Below are 18,248 nucleotides of genomic sequence, written 5' to 3' on the forward strand. Positions count from 1 at the left end.
TCGATTCTTGTGATTTTGTTGCGATCTATACTGATGGTGTCTAATCTAATCAGAATGGGGGGGGTAGATGGGGGCCACTACAAAGGGATCTTATGTGGGGAGTATGGAAGATCGAACGGTAGTGATTGATTTCATGGCCTGGCGTTGACTATTTGACCTACAAGTTTCACGGATTTGCATGAACGTGAATAATTCGTCTAGATTTTCAAGTTCCTAAACAACAATATTACATTCTAAGACATTTTCTGTTTGGCTCCGTCTGTACTTAGAGGTAATAAAGTTTGAGTTATGTAGGGCATTATATTAAATGAAAATCATTTACTATGATACAAAGTAACAAGACAAATACAAACTTAGGAAGATGATGATAAATCCAGCAAATTTATGTACATGTTGTCAATGGTTAGATTTTGTGATAATCAATATTATGATCCAAAGTAACATGACAAACACATGCGTACGTACGAAGAGACCCCTCAGCAGTGAGCACGTGTTTTTATTCAGGCCAAGTGAAAAATGCTAGAGGAGTTGTTAATTTTAAATCCATTGATTTTGGGATATAAATATTTAAACTGTCTTCAAAATTGTGACTTCTTTTTCGTGGACAATATTTTGAAATCTATATATTTATCCAATCCAACCAGACAACAAAATGTGGCAACTTGATATGAACCATGTCACAGAGCAAAGGCTAGAAAGCAATGAATGGATTGATAATAGATCCGGGGAAATTGCAGTACAAATGAACATATTGCATCGATGCAGTGTACCTGCAGGTAGGCAGGGGTGGTAAGTTATAACAATAAATAGGAAAATAACCTTTGTCCCATTCGATTTAAAGTTTTTGGGCTGTCAAACAGACAATGACCAGAAATGGAGATAATAACTTTGTATCGTGCTTGTTACGATATTATTAAAAATAATAAATACGAATTCCGAAAGTAAGGAGAAAAGAATATCAATATTGTCCAATAAGTTCAAGTATGTTGCTATAAACCTTAATCAAAGTAAAAAAGGACGTTTATCACATTCATTTGATTACTTTTGACATTTTGATTATCACAAACTTACAAACTTTCTTTTTCTTTTCCAACCAAAAGAAGGTAAAACAGTAATGTTCTTCAAAGACAAGTGGCCTGTGAAGGGTTTAGAAATAGTACAATCAATCAACCAAAAAGTGGTCCAAATTGGTGTTAGGCAGAGTTGACAGCCCATGCATTAGCTTCGAGTTTCCTCGAAGCCCATAACTCAGCCTATTAGGTTTTACAAGTTGCAATATCCAAAAAGCTTCAAATTCAATGAGACAAAGGCCTATTTCATATACAATGAGCCCCAGAACCCAGAAATTCACATTGCTCCAGCCATAATATTCAGTTAATTGTTTTAAAGAAAGAAAAAAGATATATTCTATGCTTGTTCTCTAGGCAATTAAGAAAAAAAATGCTTTTTAACATGAGATACCTAAATTCTTGTTACATGTTTAGGTTGCACTGTTACAAGTCTTTTTAGTTAACAAATTTTGACTATTAAACAACGACATTTTTATAATTTCGCCAAAAAACTTAATCATCTACGTCATAAATAAATAATGGAAATTAGTATTCTAATTTAATTAAAATAAGAAAAATACAAATACGTAATAGAGCAAGAGACGATAACCATTTAAAACAATTTAATTGAAGTTCTTTGAAAATGAGTTGAAAGAAAAGATTCTTCTTTCTTATGTTATTAAGTATTTGTAATGTATAGAATATCATAAATTATATGAACATTCTAATTCAAATCCTCAACATTTACCATTAATGACAAGGTTTTATTGGTAATTTTATTATTGGATGACTTTACTATTTTTAGTTTCTTATTTTTAATTTATAAATTAATAACGGATTGAAAAAAAATTACATCCAAGGTGTAGAATATATTTATAAAACTATTTTAATAAATAATTATGGCTGAAGTGGTAAAATTTTTTATTTCAACTTATTCATCTTATGATTGACTTTTAAATAATGTTTTTAATATAAAAGTATGAAATAACAAAATATTCTTATAATAATATTAATTATCTTTTAAATTTTAAATTAATAGTGTTTTAATAATTCCATACGAGTATTATTGTCAAATAATAATTTCATAACTAAATTGATATTAAATTAAATTGTGATACCAATTCTTTAAAAAAAATTATATCCTTCTCCCTTCCATTCATATATGTTACTTGTTTGCTCCATAAGTTTCTCGTTTTTGCTATTTCCATTACCATTAAAGATTGATTTTTTTCCCCTACCACATCCTTTTTAACGAATTTCAATTTTCATCAACTAAAAATTTGAAAACAACCGCTCGTCTTCTCGTACAAAAACCGCCTTTTGCCTGTTTTGAAAAGACGGTGGCTTTTATAATTTCCGGTGGCGCCTTGTCGTCTTCGTTGCTATTGAAGTGACAGTGTCCTACAAGTAGTAATGGGAACAGAGAGGTGGGGTACGTGGGAGGAGCTTTTGTTAGGCGGGGCGGTTCTCCGTCATGGTACCCGAGATTGGAACCTCGTCGCTTCGGAGCTCCGGACCAGAACTGTTGCTCCTTTTGGATTCACCCCCGAGGTTATTAATCAATTAAAACTTCAATTCAACTTGATTTGTTGGAATTTTTTTCTCCTTTTTCTGGCATAACTGCTTTGTTCAGAATTTACTTAAAATTATATGTTTTAAAATCAAAATACTAACGCGACGTTTTGATTTTAATTATATACTTCTTAATTATTTACTATTTGTAGTAACAAATTAATAATGTTGTATTAAATTCAATAGTTGAGAAATTTTCTTTAATTATTTCCATATACAGCAATCTTAATGGGTGCTTAGGACACTCCTTAGCAAGACCACTTTTTTAAAAATGAAGATATTGTCAGTTGGTCAATGTCATTATGTTAATGATGGGCTTGCTTGGCTAATGGGGAAAGGGTCTGTCACGTGATATCCACCTGACCAATAAGGAACAGTGAATTTGCTCAATGCATGAATGAAGCTGGACATTGGTTAATGCTTGATCTTCACTTCCATGGTTGTGTTTTTTTTTTTTTTAATAGCCTTAGCTAATGCTTAATTTTGTTAGGTGTAGTAGATAGCACTGTAACCGAGCTGAGTTGAGCTTGAGCTTGATTCAAAACTAGTGAATCAAACTTATGGATCTTAAGGTTGGCTACAACCTAAGCTTGGACTTCATCATAGGTGCAAAAGGAAATGGGTTTTATGGTGAATGCTTGAAGTTGCTGCGATTTATAATTCAATTCTATGATTAAGGAAGTGTGCTTTATTGAATAAAGTTGAACTCTTCCTTGTTCATTTAGGATGGATTAATAGAGTAATACTGCAGCTATAATGCAGTCTATTAGGTTCTTTGTCAAAATGCTTAATTTTATTTTCATTAGTTTCTTCTGATGGAGCCGGTATCTGAATGCAGATTTGTAAGGCTAAGTACGAGGATTTGCAGCAACGTTACTCAGGTTGCAAGTGAGTAATCCTCATCAGAGCTAGTTCTCTTGTTTGCATACTTACATTTTGAAGTGTGGTGCTTTATTAACAATTGTATTACGTTTTCCTTGTCAGAGCTTGGTTTGAAGAGTTACGTAAACAGCGAATGGCAGAGCTGAGGCAAGCTTTAGAGAAAACCGAAGACTCAATTGGGTGAGTAATTTTCCTTTATTGTAATCTGTCGATCGCTTTAACTGTTGATGTTCCAAAATACCAGATTCCTTGAGAAGATTTTCTGGTTTAAACTATATACAAAGCACCTATAGTCAATGGTTACTTCCCAAAGAGTGAAAGAGAAAGCTGTAACCCAGTTAATGGTCCTGTAAGAGCTATCTCTGGATGGTCCGAAGTTACAAGGTTTGAACATAGAGAAGAAACACTTAAAGTGGGCTTGAGATTTTACCAAAGTTCTTTTATCATTGATGTCTCCAAGTATATGTATCTGCATTTTGTTTTACAATAATGGCACATGAAAAGTTGTGAATTTGATCTTGGTTTCTTTGGATATTTTAACATTCTAAAAAATTGCATTCTTGTGTATTCGTTAAACTGGACTCATCTGGTCTTATCAGGTCACTGGAATCAAAGGTAGAGGGCTTGAAAGCTGAGAAAAGAGATGATTCCCAGGTTATTTACGGTTCCAGTCAGACAGAATCAGCTATACCATGTCTTAAATCTGAGGGAATTGAATTTTCCAGTAAGGACAAATGTAAGGATGGACTCTCTGCCGGTAGTTTCACACAGGAAGCTGAGACAACCTGGCCCCCTCATTGTCTGATTCCCGTTGCTGTGCCTGCTGAAGTGATGGATGTGAAGCAAGGAGCTTCACTGACCTCTGAGAGAGAGCAAATTTCAAGCATCGATAAGTTGTTTGGTACTTTCTGTGGAGGAAGGTTTCTGAGTATAAGGAAGAGGAGGGGGAAGAGGAAGAGAAAAGATTGCAGCAAAAATGCCAAAGAAGGGAGTGTTGGAGAAAGCGAGTTCCTAGACCCAGCTGATGTTGCAAATGCTTCATGGTGCAAAGAAACTTCAGCCAGCAGTGAGGATCAGAACAGAGGTTCCAGCAGTGAAGTGATTGATGATATAATGGGAATATTCAGTTCTATAGCCAAGAATGATTGCATGAGTGTCTTTCGGAGAAGGCTTGATAGCCAGGTAAGAACAGTATTCTCAATTTAGTTTGTTACCTAGGTGTTAATGTTGATAAATAGATAAATCTCAACACGCAGGAAAGAGGGAGGTACAAGAAAATGATCCGGCAACACAGGGACTTTGACACTATAAGATCGAGAATAGCCAGTAAGTCCATCATGTCGGTAAAAGAACTGTTCCGTGATATGTTATTAGTTGCCAACAACGCCCTGGTTTTTTATTCCAAGAACACTCGTGAATATAAATCCGCACTACTCCTTAGACATATTGTCACTGCAACTTTGCAACAACATTTGAAGGAGTACAGAAGCAAGGTTCCCTTGCATAAGCCTCTTGCAAAGCCCCGAAGCATTCACCCAAGTCATCACGAACGGCTAGGAAACACTACCAACAATGAGACTCCAGTAGTTGTGAATTCCCGTGGATGTAAAAACACATCTAATGCAGAGTCTCCTCCCTCAATGGAATCCTCAACGTTTTCAGCTCAGCCAAGAAATGCGGTCTGTGGATACGCTATTCAAAAGTCCGAAAGTCCAACAAAAGGAAGAAAGAGGGCTCGAGCTTGTTGATCATGTTGTAAAATGCATGTTAATCTTTTTGGACTTGTAGAACGCAGTTGGTGCTCAGTTGTCTAATATTAAACTATTAGATTTACAGGCTTGTGGGCTAGCTTTCTCATTTTTCACGTTAATGAGACCTTTCCAAGTGGACCTTAGCTCATTAGGGCTACCCACTCAAATGTTAGACTTCGGCGAAACTTTAATAAAATAAACAGTGGATTTCTTGGCCGGTAGCCACGTGTTAGAGACATAATCCCAGGTCTTACGTCGTCCAAATCCGACCCATGACTTCTGTTTATTTGCTGTCAAAGCTGTCGTGAAAATCAACATGTTTTAGGTGACTTGTAAACCTAATTCTTAACAAACTTAATTAAGGAACCACTCTCCACTTTCCGCATCTACATTAAATAAAAACCAGACATTATAAAATATTGTTTAATCCATGTTTTTTTCACTCTATTTTATTTGGGAAAATAGTCTGATAAAACAAAAGTCAATTGCCCCCACTTAATCATTTCTAACAACCCACTCCTTCTCAAATATTTTATGTGACGAATAAGATTATCACTAATTGCAGTCAGGGCGGAGTCGTTGTTCGCAGGGAACAGCCCCTAAAATGAAAAACTTTACTTTTAATACTTCTATAATTTTTAAAATTTTAAATTAGTATATAGTAAAATTATACTTTGATTCTAAAAATAAAAAAAATATTTAATTATTTAAAAATTATAAAGATATAAGCTATTAAAATAATAATATTTCACTTTTACTATCATAAAAATATACAACTTAATTCTGCTCACCCTAACGATGGTGGCTATGCTAATACCCATTATACTTTCTCGAAAGTTAATTAATTAATTTATATTTTCAAGATTTATCACAATTAATTTTTACTTCCAAAATTTGCCTGATAAACCATATGAAAGTACATTAATATATCATTTGTTCATTTCTCCATTATTCTTAAACTTTCTATCAAGGAAGAAAAATATATATATGAAAAGTTTAACCAAAAAAATTTGAATAATAACACTAAATATTCTATTTGCACTCTCTTGTAAAGATATTATAATAAATGAAACATGAATCAAATATTCAAACGGAACATACGAAGATTTCAACATCGAGAATAATGTTAATAATGAAGGCATTCTACATTTAATTTCACCTAATAAAAATTAATGCATCTCTATCTCAATAAAATACAATGTTCAGCTAAAGATGGTAGTAAATTTCTTTATACCAATGTTAGGCTGATTATGAAAGAGATGGATGCTGGGTTATTATGTAAGTTTTTTTACCGAAATGAAGTTCTATTATGTTCCTTCAGCCATTGAATCAAATAAAGAAAGAAAGAAATTGTATTCTGTATTTCACTGTTTAATTAATGTCAAATCACATCTTCGCCCAACTATCAAACCTAACTTTTAATTAAAACATTGATGTTAACGTACAATTTAATCAAATGGTGGCATCATATCCATTAAGAATCGCACAGAGATGGCTAAACTGCATCATTTTATATATGCGATTTTAATTGATGAAATTTAGCAAATAAAAATCACTTTTGTTTTCATTTTTTAATATTAAACATTGAAAATTATATGTTTGGTTAAAATAATATTTAACTTTCATGATGTGGCATACAGTGAATTGTCACGTGGATAACACGTCAACATTCAATTAATTTTTTAAAATTTTAAAATTCAAAAGAGTATAAAAATATTTTTAATTTAAAAATAATAATTAAATGTTAACATGTCGTCTATGTGACAATCTATATGTATGCTATATTAGCAAAGTTAACAAATGTTAAAATTTCCGTCCATTTTGATGTAATTTGACAAAAAATTACAAATTCAAAGATTAAAAAATATGAAAAATTAAATGAATACCAAATTAAATAACTTTCTTATGTAAAATTTAAGGGCAAAAAAAAGTTATTATGCCCATTTTTAAAAATAACCGATCTGAAAGCGTGGTCCTTGTACTAATAACTCACGTTCTCATGCGTGTGCCACGGCGTAGGGGTATTTCTTTTGGCTCCTAAACAGAACTTTCATCATCAGTCCACTCACACGAAATATGTGATCATCTTTAGATTATCTTATTTTTCTTTTGTCGTTAACGTTTCTGTTTTATATTACCTTTCACTTATGTCAATTAAGTACCATCGACACTAGAAAAAAAGGTTAAGCCTTGATTATTGGTTACTCTTTGCCGATGAAAAGAGAAGCAATAATGGATAGGATATATAGAAAAATCGACAATCAGAGTAGAAGTGTGTTTGAATTATTTTTAAAATATAAGTTGGTTTATTCGAATTTAACTAATTTTTACCATATAAAATAAATATTTTATAATTATATATAAGAGTTATTGATTATTTTCTGTTTAGTTTTAGAGATATCTATGAAAAATATTTTACTTTACTAAACAATTTTGGGAAACCATAAAACAAAGTCTACTCTATTAAAATAAGTCCAAAAATCCATATAAGATAGAGAAAACTGAAAATAAAATTGAACCAATTTATAAACTAATTGAAAATTACAAAAAGAAAGAGATTGACATCATGAAGAAGAAGATGAATAAATAACCAAAGGAGTGACGAAGTTGGCATACTCCCAAACCATTATAATTGGAGATAAAATGATAAAATATAAGAAGAAACAAGGAGAATGTGATAATCTAGAAATTGGAGAGATTAACAACTTTATCTACAATTTGTATTATAACTCACTGATTTTTAATGTGGTACGAATCTAGACTCGGTTAGATATTGGATAAGATAAGCATCGAATGTTGTGGATACAAGGGCCATAGTGGACCTCATTCTTCCACCCTTACTAGGATTGACAAATAAAATATCTATTCGAATTATAGTATTTTAGTTACGATTCAATTTTAGTTTCGTTTGATAAATAACTTCTTCTTTTTTACTTTTAATTTTATATTTTTATTTGAATTAATGAAAACAACTTTAAAATATTATATATTGATGAATCAAATTGAATTTGGTTTAAGTTTTTAAAACCTACAGTACGAAAGAATAATCGTATTCTTCTTCCAAAATGATTTCTGCCAAGCTGAAGAAATAAGCATTTTGTGCTTTCAGCAGTCACATGATTTTATACTGGACGGATGAATCAAAATTTTGATTTATCATCAAATTTTTTAATTCAAATTTTATTTATAAATCACACGTCTCATAATCTTCGAATATTTTTTCTTTTGTTTATGCCATTTCAGCAAATTTGGCGTTAGATATAAGCGGGAAGCCACCAACTTTGTGTAAGGGGTGGATATGGAAATTATTAATTTTTTAAGAGAGTTAAACTCAATTTTTTATTTTAAAAATATTTAAATTAAATAATTAACTTTTAGGAGCAATAAAAACAAAGAAAAAAAAATCGTTTAACCAAATCGCTAAAAGGCTTCAATTGAGAGGACTAAAAATGAAATTTATAGCAAAGAAAACAAAGGCTTCGTCCTTGAGCATGATTGTTTTGTAAAAAAAAAAAACAATACGGGGTAAATAGCTATCGACTTATCGCAAATGATATCCGCACGTGAAGTTTCTTTAATTTGTTTTCTTATATTATATATATATATATATATTATGGTTTATATTCGAGCTTTCTGATTATTCTTTTTAATAATATTATATTCAAAATTTGAATTTATATTTTCTTTTTAATCAGAAGTTAAAATTAAATTATAAATTTTACGATAGTAAAAATATAATTTTACCATTTAAATAGTCTATAACTTTATAATTTTTAAAAGATTAAATCATTTTTAAGAGAGGTTAAAGTATAATTTTATCTTCATTAATTTAAAATTTTAAAAAGTTTAAATAGAAAAATTTCCATTTTGGAGCAGCCTTGCCGACTTCCTAGCTACGCTCTTACTCTTAACGATGTAATGTGCTTTACTATTACATCCAACTACTTATTAATAGGTTTTTAAAATTAAATTAAAATTTGGCTTAATTGTTCACCCATTTCTTTTTAGGGTTAGATTTCAACAAGGTTATCGCACTGCTGTTAAAGGAAAAAAAAAACTTTCAAATTACATCTATTTAAATTTCCTAGCCTGGATTATTATTATCTAATATATGTGCATCGGAGTTTTTAAACCATGGTAACTGGTATCCTATCAATTTATAATTATATATTTTATAATTACATTTAAATTAATGATTAAAATATATATTTAAATTAGAATATAATTATTAATTTAAATTATGGAACTTGATTAATAATTTTAAAAATAACTTTTGCATATGAATATATATAACACATATGTTACCATAAAACTAAAATTGCTCTATAAACAAAAGATTATTATTATCTAATATACTAGCAATGGAAGTCCCAAAAGATCAAGGATTGCCATGTGTATTGTTTATTTATTTTTATTTTTTAAAATAAATTTAAGACAACAATTTTTCACTACTTCACCACCAATAACAAACAATTATCCATAAATATTTTAGACTTAATCACAAATTTGATTAACATTTACATGTTTTGTTAATATGATTCTAATTGTATTTTTGAGCTTTTTATTATTATTAATCTTTATTTTTTTCAAAAGGATTTCAAAATGGATGCATATGTACGTATATTTGAGAGGTTTCAAAAAATAATTAATAAATCAAACCGAAAATATTGAATGGATGCATTCATTTTGAAACTTTTTTAGATAATTGTGTTTATTTTTTAAATTAAGAGTTATTTTTTAACTTAAATAATTTAGTTTCCATATATAATTATTTTATTGGATTATTTAAATAATAAATTATATTTATTAAAAATATTTCACATATAAAATTTCACATTATCTCGTCAACTTTTCACCAAATTTATTAAAAATAATTTGAAAAAGATAAAATTATTAGTAAAAAGTTTTAAAATACAATTAAAACTATTTTGACAAAAGTCAGTGGTAAATTTGTCCATAAAATTTTTTCCATCAATTCATGATTTTTTCTATTATATAATTTCAATATATACAGAAAGGAGAACAAGTCATCATTATAAGCACATGGTAAAAATGCTAAGTTCAAGAAGGATGATTTATGCCCAGAACATAGAAAAATTAAAAAACATATAATTAATCAAGTAATTAATAACACCACAACAGAAAAGGCAGCTGATAATCCCGCCATCGCCAGAGTTATATCTGTGTCTCAGTCTATTGCCTGCTTCTCCTTGAGATTATTAGCGAAAACCGAGATTAAGCAGGGACATTAAAAACTTGGGCTGAACTTATTGGCTTACAGTTTTTACTCTCTAACAGTGGTTTTGTTTCATTCATTAATTGCTTCAGGTGGGTTCGATCGGCATTTTTAGTTGTAATTTTAAAGAAATAAAGGAAAAATCCATGTGAGGGGGAGAGATGGTGAAATTGAGCATTCAAAAAAATGGGAAGGTGTTGTGTTTGGGAGCTGTCGCAGGGGGAGACGTCGACGAGCGGCAGCTCGACAACTCATATAAACCCCAGAGCAGGGGCCAAAAACCCTTTCTCCATGCAAAAGCAAAAGCAAAAACAAAGTCTCTCCCCCCCAAAAAATCTCTTTCCTTTTGTTCTTCCACATGTCCCTTTAAGACGTGGCGTTGCGTCCTCTTGTTTCGGTTTTTCTTTTAAAAGACCTTTTCTCTCTGTTAGTTTTTGCTGGTTCATTCATTCAATTTTTGGTTGCTGTTGAATCAGACGACCCGAATTTACCCGAAGGCAAAAGAAAAGCTTTACTCCCTGTCTAGTTTCATCTCTTTTCAATCAATTCGCCTCCTTTTAATCTTCAAGGTCCCTTATTTTATGTTTCTGTTTTTCGTTTTTTTATTTTTATTTTCTGGCAATGGTGGTTGGATCAAGATCTGGTTTTTAAGAGACTTTTATTTCTGCCCATTCATATTCCTTGTTCATTCTTTATTTTCTTTATTAAATCTTTCCTTTTTGTTTTAATAATTGTACTAATAGAGAGTCTCTCAGTACAAGTTCAAGCATTTCCAAATTTTATTTGAATTGAATAATTCTGGGAACTTCAAGTTTATAGAGGATGTTAGCTTTCATTGCTTTTGGATTTCATCTTTCTACTTTAATCTAAAAATCGAACCTTTGCTCTTTACAGTGATTGTTCTTTCATTTCATGTATTTTTTGAATCCCAATCAGGCGCTTAAATTTGTAATAACTACATTCATAGATCTAACAGAAGCTCAAATTTGTCTCTTCTTGGCAACATCTTTCTCATTTTTTTCTTATTGTTCAAATAATCAGAGGTGTTTTTCCTTCTACCAGTGGTTGACTGAAGGGGAAGTGCTGGATTGGTTAATGTCAAATCTTTATAACCGGGATTCCATTCTAGAATTTCTAGGTGTGGGTATAAATTCTTTTGAGATTTGGTCATTACATGCAGCATGCACATGCTTCAACTTATTTAAACATCTTAAATTTCAAATTTTAATGGCATTACGTATATCATATCATTTTGCGACTTCCATTTCCTTAAGTCAGTTTGCTGAGACAAAAGAAAACCTGGGTCTTTTTTGCTATTACCCTGTATGGTCTTTCAGCATAAATTAAGTGAGAACTTATTAATTGTTGCATTTACTTTTAAAAAACTTTTGAGGTAGCCTTTTCTTTTGTTTTCATCAATGCAATTTCCTGCAGTTTTTATGCGTTTAATATAGAAGCTTTGGTTGTCTATGAAGACATTTACTGATAAGAGAAGAAATGCTTCATCTGATGGGGTATACTCTTTCTTTTCAAGATTGAAAGCCTTTGAACATCGAGGTTTTAGTAGCATCTTATTCTTTTAAAGCTTCTACTTGTCTGATGTTGTTGCAGGGGAACAGTGGATTTAAAATGAAGCAGCTTCCATTTATGGGAGTTATTTGTTCAGTTACATTGTATATTGTATATAGAACAACAAATTATCAATACTATGAGACACAGGTATAACAACTCTCCTTGTTCTCTAGATTCCACTGGTTTTGATTTATTGTAAGGAGATAAATAGGATTTCATGCTGGCATTGTTATATTTTAATAAGGTGTTGTGAGGCTTGCTAAAGCTATATTCTTATCTTTTATAAATGCTTTCTCTTATTGTCAGATGGAAACCAAATTGCACCCTTTTGACTCCGTAGAGGTAAGCATCTTAATACTGACATATACCATGCCAAGTTAGTTTATAGTTCCTGTTGACGCCTGAGCTTGAAGAACTCGAAACTTTTTCGGCCTTGGTTTTTCTTTGGACTATGTTTTAGTAAAACTTAATGTGTATTTCTTAATTCATTAAGTGCTCACATTGGTAACCTGTGTGGATTCAGTTTCTTCATTGTCGTCATCTAAGGTGTGTATTATGTTTGTGTCAAGGATAATGAATTGCCTTCCGGGAAATTAAAAGATTTGCCTCGTGGGATTATGCACACTCGCTCAGATTTGGAACTAAGGCCTCAATGGAGAAAGAGTTTACGGTCAGCGGTGAGATTCAAATTTTTTCATATGCTGGCATGAACTTGTACCCTGAGATATGAATATAGCCACTTTCTGTTTTGGTTTTGGTTTTGGTTTCGGGTTGTCTTTCAATGGATAAAGTAATGACTATTGTTATGTGCTGAATTTTTTGTTATTCGTGCAAAAAATCAAATTGTTTACAATTGTTCATGGCATTGGTTGGCTATCCAATTACAGGTTAAGGTTAAGACAAATAAGAACTTGCTGGCAATGCCAGTTGGTATTAAACAAAAAGAACATGTAGATGATGTTGTGAAAAAGGTATTGCATCTTGTCCTCTTGACTGTCAGATTTGATGAATTGCACAATGTTTGCCTAATTTTGTGAAATTCAGTTTCGTACAGAGAATTTTACCATTGTTTTATTCCATTACGATGGAAAAGTGGATGGATGGTGGGATCTTGATTGGTGTGACAAAGCCATTCACATAGTGGCTCATAACCAAACAAAGTGGTAAGACTTACTGTCGGTGAAAGCATTCCTTCTGTTCTTTGTCGTGTGAAACGTGGTGGTCGATATGTATGCTCATAATGTCTTGTGAAACGTGGTGGTCGATATGTATGCTCATAATGTAACCCATTTCATAATTCCAGCAATAAGATACTTGGGAAAAAAAGGTTCAAGTCATTTTAAGTTGGAGCAGTTCGACTTGGGACTTACCGTATAAAATAGGCCTTGATTTGTAGTTCACTAATTCTTATAGTTACATTTTACATGATAACTCTGTATATTTGTATTGTTGAATCTACAGTTTTTGCTGCTAAGGAGTGCTCATTTAAGATTATGAACTAATGTTTTTGTGTGATATGTTATTGACCATTTTACTGTATCCATATTTCGTCAACTGGAATTTCTTGAATGAATTTGCCAAAAACATCACTGTCCTTTCCTTGTTGCTATTTTTATTGGTGTTACCTACGTTTGCATTTTTCTAGTAATTGGATAAGCTTAGTGATTTCTTCCCTCTTTCAGGTGGTTTGCTAAGCGCTTTCTACATCCAGATATTGTGTCTACTTATGACTACATATTTCTTTGGGATGAAGATTTGGGGGTGGAGCATTTCAATCCAGGAAGGTAAATGGCTTTTATGACATTTTAGGTCACCTGCAATAAATATCTTGATGTTATCTTATGTGTTTTTCAACATTAGTATGATCTTCTGTCAGTTTTATTGGACATTTAGTTTGATCTTTCTCTCTGTTACTATCTTGAGCTCCGTGAGGCTTTTAGGGAAAATCCAAACGTTTTGATTCAGTCAACTCTTATCTCTACAGGTATCTAGAAATTGTGAAGTCAGAAGGTTTAGAGATTTCTCAGCCAGCTTTAGACCCAAATTCAACGGAAATACACCACAGAATCACTATACGCTCTAGAATGAAGAAGTTTCATAGGTGATTGGAATGGTCTATGACAAATTGAAATTTCATAAAAAGCTTACAGATGATTATTTGTAAATACTTTAACATGAAAAGTTTTGGCTAGTACAGGAGAGTCTATGAACTCAGAGGTAAAACGAGGTGTTCAAATATAAGCGAGGGGCCACCATGCTCTGGGTGAGTTATTTTATCATCACATTGCCTGGTAGCATACGATGTAATGTTTTAAAGCAATTTAATGACAACAATTTCATCCATCAAAATGCTTGAAAAAACAGCAATCCTATCATATGTCCTCATACTTGATAACTTCTAAATTTGACATGGACCATTGCTTGGGTTTAAGTCCTAAGAGGATTTGCCCCCATTTTTATCTTCCAAACTCCATCTGAGATCCTCTTTTGCGAGCTGACAGTAAAGCCATCTGGCTATCCTTAGCTAAGACTGATGAAATGCAGATTGATAAAAATCTTGAAGAATATCGAGTGTCATGATCTGATTAGTTGGTGCCGATTTTAACCCTCCATATTATCTTTGTAGGTTTGTGGAGGGAATGGCTCCTGTGTTTTCGAGAGCTGCCTGGCGTTGCGCTTGGCATCTCATACAGGTAATCTTGCATGTTTTGCTTGTCTACATAGTATTTTGAACAGTTGCTTCATTCTCTTCCTTGCATTTCGATATGATCTACCCTTTCCTTTTGCATTCTCATTTATAACAACACATAATTTTCTTATTTTCATTTTATTTTGTTATTGATCTCTAAGCTCCCCTTTTTTTATATGTTTTTTCATTCAGAATGATCTTGTTCATGGATGGGGAATGGATATGAAACTTGGGTATTGTGCACAAGTAAGATTTCACTTTTCTGTTTCAGATCTGCTAGCCTTTGTTGACTATTCGTTCTTTATAGTTCATTTCCTTTTTATTCTAATAGAGTTATTTCATTGTTCTGAGAAACTGGATATTTTTATTATGTTTGCATATTCTATTATTCAGGGTGACCGCACGAAGAATGTGGGGGTGATTGATAGAGAGTACATTGTTCATAAGGGCATACAAACTTTGGGTGGGACTGGGGAGCTCACGAAGAAAACCAAAAAGGTTCTGCTTTGCCTTCTTCCCTTCTTTTATTTTCTGTATTCTTTAAGGGTGAAAATTTTTTTTACATCGTATTATTGATCGCAGTTATGTGCTTCGATTTGACTGAATAATAAAAAAGAAAGCATATCTTTCATCTTAATTTGTGCGTATTCTTCACAAGGCCAATGGTAATCTATAGGAAGCATAGAGAATATACATACTCCTTTAAGGAGTTTTTGTTAATTGAGTAAAACACTGGATTAATATTCTTATCTGTTCTCTTGTTTTCCATTTCTTTAACTATTTATTGTTTTTATAAATCCGAAACTCAAAACCCCTAGTCCTGTATATTCATTTGTGCTATATGATAAGTGACGTATCCTTTCAGATTCATCTCTAGATACTTGGTTTCTTAATGGTTTTTCCTGCTTATCTCAGAAACGTGGGACTTCCAGTGGGTCTTCAGGTTTAGATCCCCGAGCTGAGGTGATCCATGATTCTTGACTTCACCTTTATCCTTTGATTTAGTGATTACATGTATTTAGCTTTTAGTTCCTCTGGCAAACCAAAACTTTGTGTTTTAACTTGTATAGTTCACAATTGATAAGTGTCTTTAGGCACTCTCGATAGTGTGGTTCTATAGCAGTAGCTTTAACCAGACTTCTTCGAATGAATGAATACAATTAAATGCATCACATGATCGTCTTTAATTCTCGTATAGGCACTGTATAAACGGTTTCTATATATATACTGTTGTTGCAGATTCGCAGACAATCGACTTGGGAACTTAAAATCTTTAAAGAGCGATGGAATCAAGCAGTAATACAAGACAAGGATTGGATTGATCCATTTCCAAGACAACAAAGGCGGAGAAAACATAAACGTCAATCAAAATTTGTAGACCTTTATGACTAATCACAGCTGGTTTAGGTTGGATATCCCCCTCATGTACAGATTCAATAGTCATCAACATCAACCATACTTGTATTTTAGGTTTCCTTTACCCTTTTTTGAATGCTCATAATATTATATATATCATTATTTTCATTTTTCACAAATGCCTTGAGTTTTGTCCAGTTCTTCACCTCTTCTTTCCTCTTTGTAATTTATACTTAGACATGTAATCAAAGAAACTATATTTCTCAATTCAATTCACGTGATGGCCAAAAAGAAAAAAAAAATCTAATTCATGCAAGCTCGAAATTTGGGTCTAAAATTTTATCCAAATTCATTCATATTTGCAAAAGACTAACTTAAGTTCATTTTAAGCCCCTCCATATTTTTAAAATTTTTTTAAAAAAATATTAATATTGTTTTATTTTAATATTTAATAATTTTATATATTTTGTATATAATTATCTTAATATTATTTTAATGTTTATATCAGATTAATATTATATATTTAGTATAAGTTTATTCAAGTCTTGAATGTTAAAGTTTAAGTCTAGCCCATGTTTTAAGCGGACCTAAATTTTTGTCCAAACACTTTTAACTTTTGAGTGAGTACCTAACTCATAAGTAGATCTAACATATACCGGATACGAATATTTAAAATATAAAATAAAATAATCCAAACATCATAATTTTTAAAAAATTTCAGACAGGACAGTGTTTTGAGTTAATTTTAACAAGCCCAGACGACATTAGTTGAAGGTAGGAAGAAGGCAAACTAATCCCTTTCGGTTCTATATTTAATTATAGGCATAGTTATCGGAAGGCAAACTTATTTGAGGAGTGGATATTCGGGCAGCCTGAACGTCGGCGTCGAAAGCGACATTTTTTTTTGTCTTGTTAACAAACTCAACTATTTATTTTCGGTGTCTTTCAATCTTATTTTTAAATTTAATTAATTAGTTAATTAGTTTTGATTCTTCCAACGTCATGTGTCTCTCATGATCTACCATTTTCTTCTTCAACACTTCACTCAAAAATATTTTATTAATAATTAAAATAGTATTTCATTCTTCAATAACAAGTAATATAATCCATTTAATATACAAAACTTTTGTGGGTAATTCGAGATTTGTATAAAAAATATCGTACGTATTCAATTTTAATCAATTATATTTTTATTGATTGAATTTTTAAGGAGCATTTCTTACAATTTATACTCAACTCTTGAATTTATGTTTATAAATTTTCCTTTTACAAATAAATATTTAAAACTTCAATTACATTTTATTGTAGTCCCAAAGAAAAGAATGATATTGATAATAATTTGATACAATTGAGACGAATTAAAATCAAATTTATATAATATTTGGAAAAGAGAAACGTCCACGCTTTATGAACAAAATTTGTATAAATTTGTCCATTTTTAAAAAAAGTTCAGAATTTTTTCATTTTGTTAATGGGAAAATAATTCTCCTTCATCTAAAATTTATCTCAGTTGAAGAAAACTTTATCGTTTTTATTATGATTTTTCCATGAGCTATGAAAACAATTTAAGGGTTTTATTACGAAGGATGCTATATAAAACCATAAAGTTTCTTAAATGTTTCGATAAAGAATAAGTTTTTGTTCATTGGATGTATGTTCTTATTGTAGGTTTCATTATTGGTATGTGTACTTGTAAAAATTGTTAATCATTCGTGATTATTGGTGTTTATACTTTGTATATTTTGGAACAATGCTTGTTTCACCTATTTTGTGACCATATTCATGTGATTAAGACCAGAATCATTAAATGATAGTAGAAACCACAAACGACAAATCACATTTTCTGACTTAGTAGAAGGCTCCTAAGTCAAACGACATGTTTTGGGTGTGGTAGAGCAGCAGAAACCACAAATCACATTTTTCGTTAGTGTCCTGTGGCAACAGATGTAACACCCCTTACCCGAGACCATGGCCGGAGTCGAGCATGAGGCGTTACTTGACTTAACTTAAAAGTTCGGGGCATAAAAATTTACTTTCAAATTTAATTTCATCATTCATAATAAAGTTGTCCTCCTGTACAGCAGTCACTAAAATAATTATAATTCAAGCTACGAAACTCGAAATTTAGATCCGTAAATTTT

The 18,248-nt window shown here is 31.5% G+C and overlaps 2 protein-coding genes across 10 annotated transcripts; both read left to right on the forward strand.

The window, feature by feature from the left end:
* Positions 1–2,201: 2,201 nt before the first annotated feature.
* LOC105770937 (uncharacterized) lies at positions 2,202–5,495 on the forward strand. Of its 2 annotated transcripts, none has more exons than XM_052630823.1 (5): positions 2,202–2,600; positions 3,460–3,509; positions 3,606–3,683; positions 4,103–4,685; positions 4,742–5,495. In XM_052630823.1, the coding sequence occupies exons 1-5, from the start codon at positions 2,463–2,465 to the stop codon at positions 5,249–5,251; spliced, it is 1,359 nt and encodes a 452-aa protein (XP_052486783.1). In that variant the 5' UTR covers positions 2,202–2,462; the 3' UTR covers positions 5,252–5,495. The 2 variants fall into 2 exon arrangements, with proteins under 2 accessions (XP_052486783.1, XP_012447765.1); XM_012592311.2 differs by having other exon boundaries at positions 2,205–2,600; positions 4,760–5,495.
* Positions 5,496–10,356: 4,861 nt separating this feature from the next.
* On the forward strand, positions 10,357–16,286 carry LOC105769613 (uncharacterized). 8 transcript variants are annotated; one of them, XM_012590364.2, is made up of 16 exons: positions 10,374–11,059; positions 11,553–11,630; positions 11,925–12,004; positions 12,102–12,209; positions 12,369–12,404; positions 12,632–12,739; positions 12,950–13,033; positions 13,107–13,225; positions 13,745–13,846; positions 14,047–14,163; positions 14,260–14,325; positions 14,689–14,755; positions 14,944–14,997; positions 15,145–15,249; positions 15,667–15,714; positions 15,991–16,286. In XM_012590364.2, exons 3-16 carry the CDS (start codon positions 11,960–11,962, stop codon positions 16,141–16,143), a joined length of 1,212 nt encoding a protein of 403 aa, XP_012445818.1. In that variant the 5' UTR covers positions 10,374–11,059; positions 11,553–11,630; positions 11,925–11,959; the 3' UTR covers positions 16,144–16,286. The 8 variants fall into 8 exon arrangements, with proteins under 8 accessions (XP_052487306.1, XP_012445818.1, XP_052487304.1 ...); XM_052631344.1 differs by having other exon boundaries at positions 10,374–10,582; positions 10,967–11,059; positions 11,553–12,004; XM_012590363.2 differs by lacking the exon at positions 11,553–11,630 and having other exon boundaries at positions 10,374–10,582; positions 10,967–11,059.
* The last annotated feature ends 1,962 nt before the right edge of the window (positions 16,287–18,248 follow it).

This window comes from Gossypium raimondii, chromosome 5, assembly GCF_025698545.1.
Source record: "Gossypium raimondii isolate GPD5lz chromosome 5, ASM2569854v1, whole genome shotgun sequence".
NCBI lineage: Eukaryota > Viridiplantae > Streptophyta > Magnoliopsida > Malvales > Malvaceae > Gossypium > Gossypium raimondii.

Excerpts from the sequence above, each read along its gene's own strand:
- LOC105769613 (XM_012590364.2), top strand. The coding sequence starts at position 11,960 with ATGAAGACATTTACTGATAAGAGAAGAAATGCTTCATCTGATGGG. Across the intron at positions 13,226-13,744 it reads GCTCATAACCAAACAAAGTG|GTGGTTTGCTAAGCGCTTTC; the intron begins GTAAGACTTACT and ends TCCCTCTTTCAG. Across the intron at positions 15,250-15,666 it reads TCACGAAGAAAACCAAAAAG|AAACGTGGGACTTCCAGTGG; the intron begins GTTCTGCTTTGC and ends TGCTTATCTCAG.
- LOC105770937 (XM_052630823.1), top strand. The coding sequence starts at position 2,463 with ATGGGAACAGAGAGGTGGGGTACGTGGGAGGAGCTTTTGTTAGGCGGG. Across the intron at positions 3,510-3,605 it reads CAACGTTACTCAGGTTGCAA|AGCTTGGTTTGAAGAGTTAC; the intron begins GTGAGTAATCCT and ends TTTCCTTGTCAG. Across the intron at positions 3,684-4,102 it reads AAAACCGAAGACTCAATTGG|GTCACTGGAATCAAAGGTAG; the intron begins GTGAGTAATTTT and ends TGGTCTTATCAG.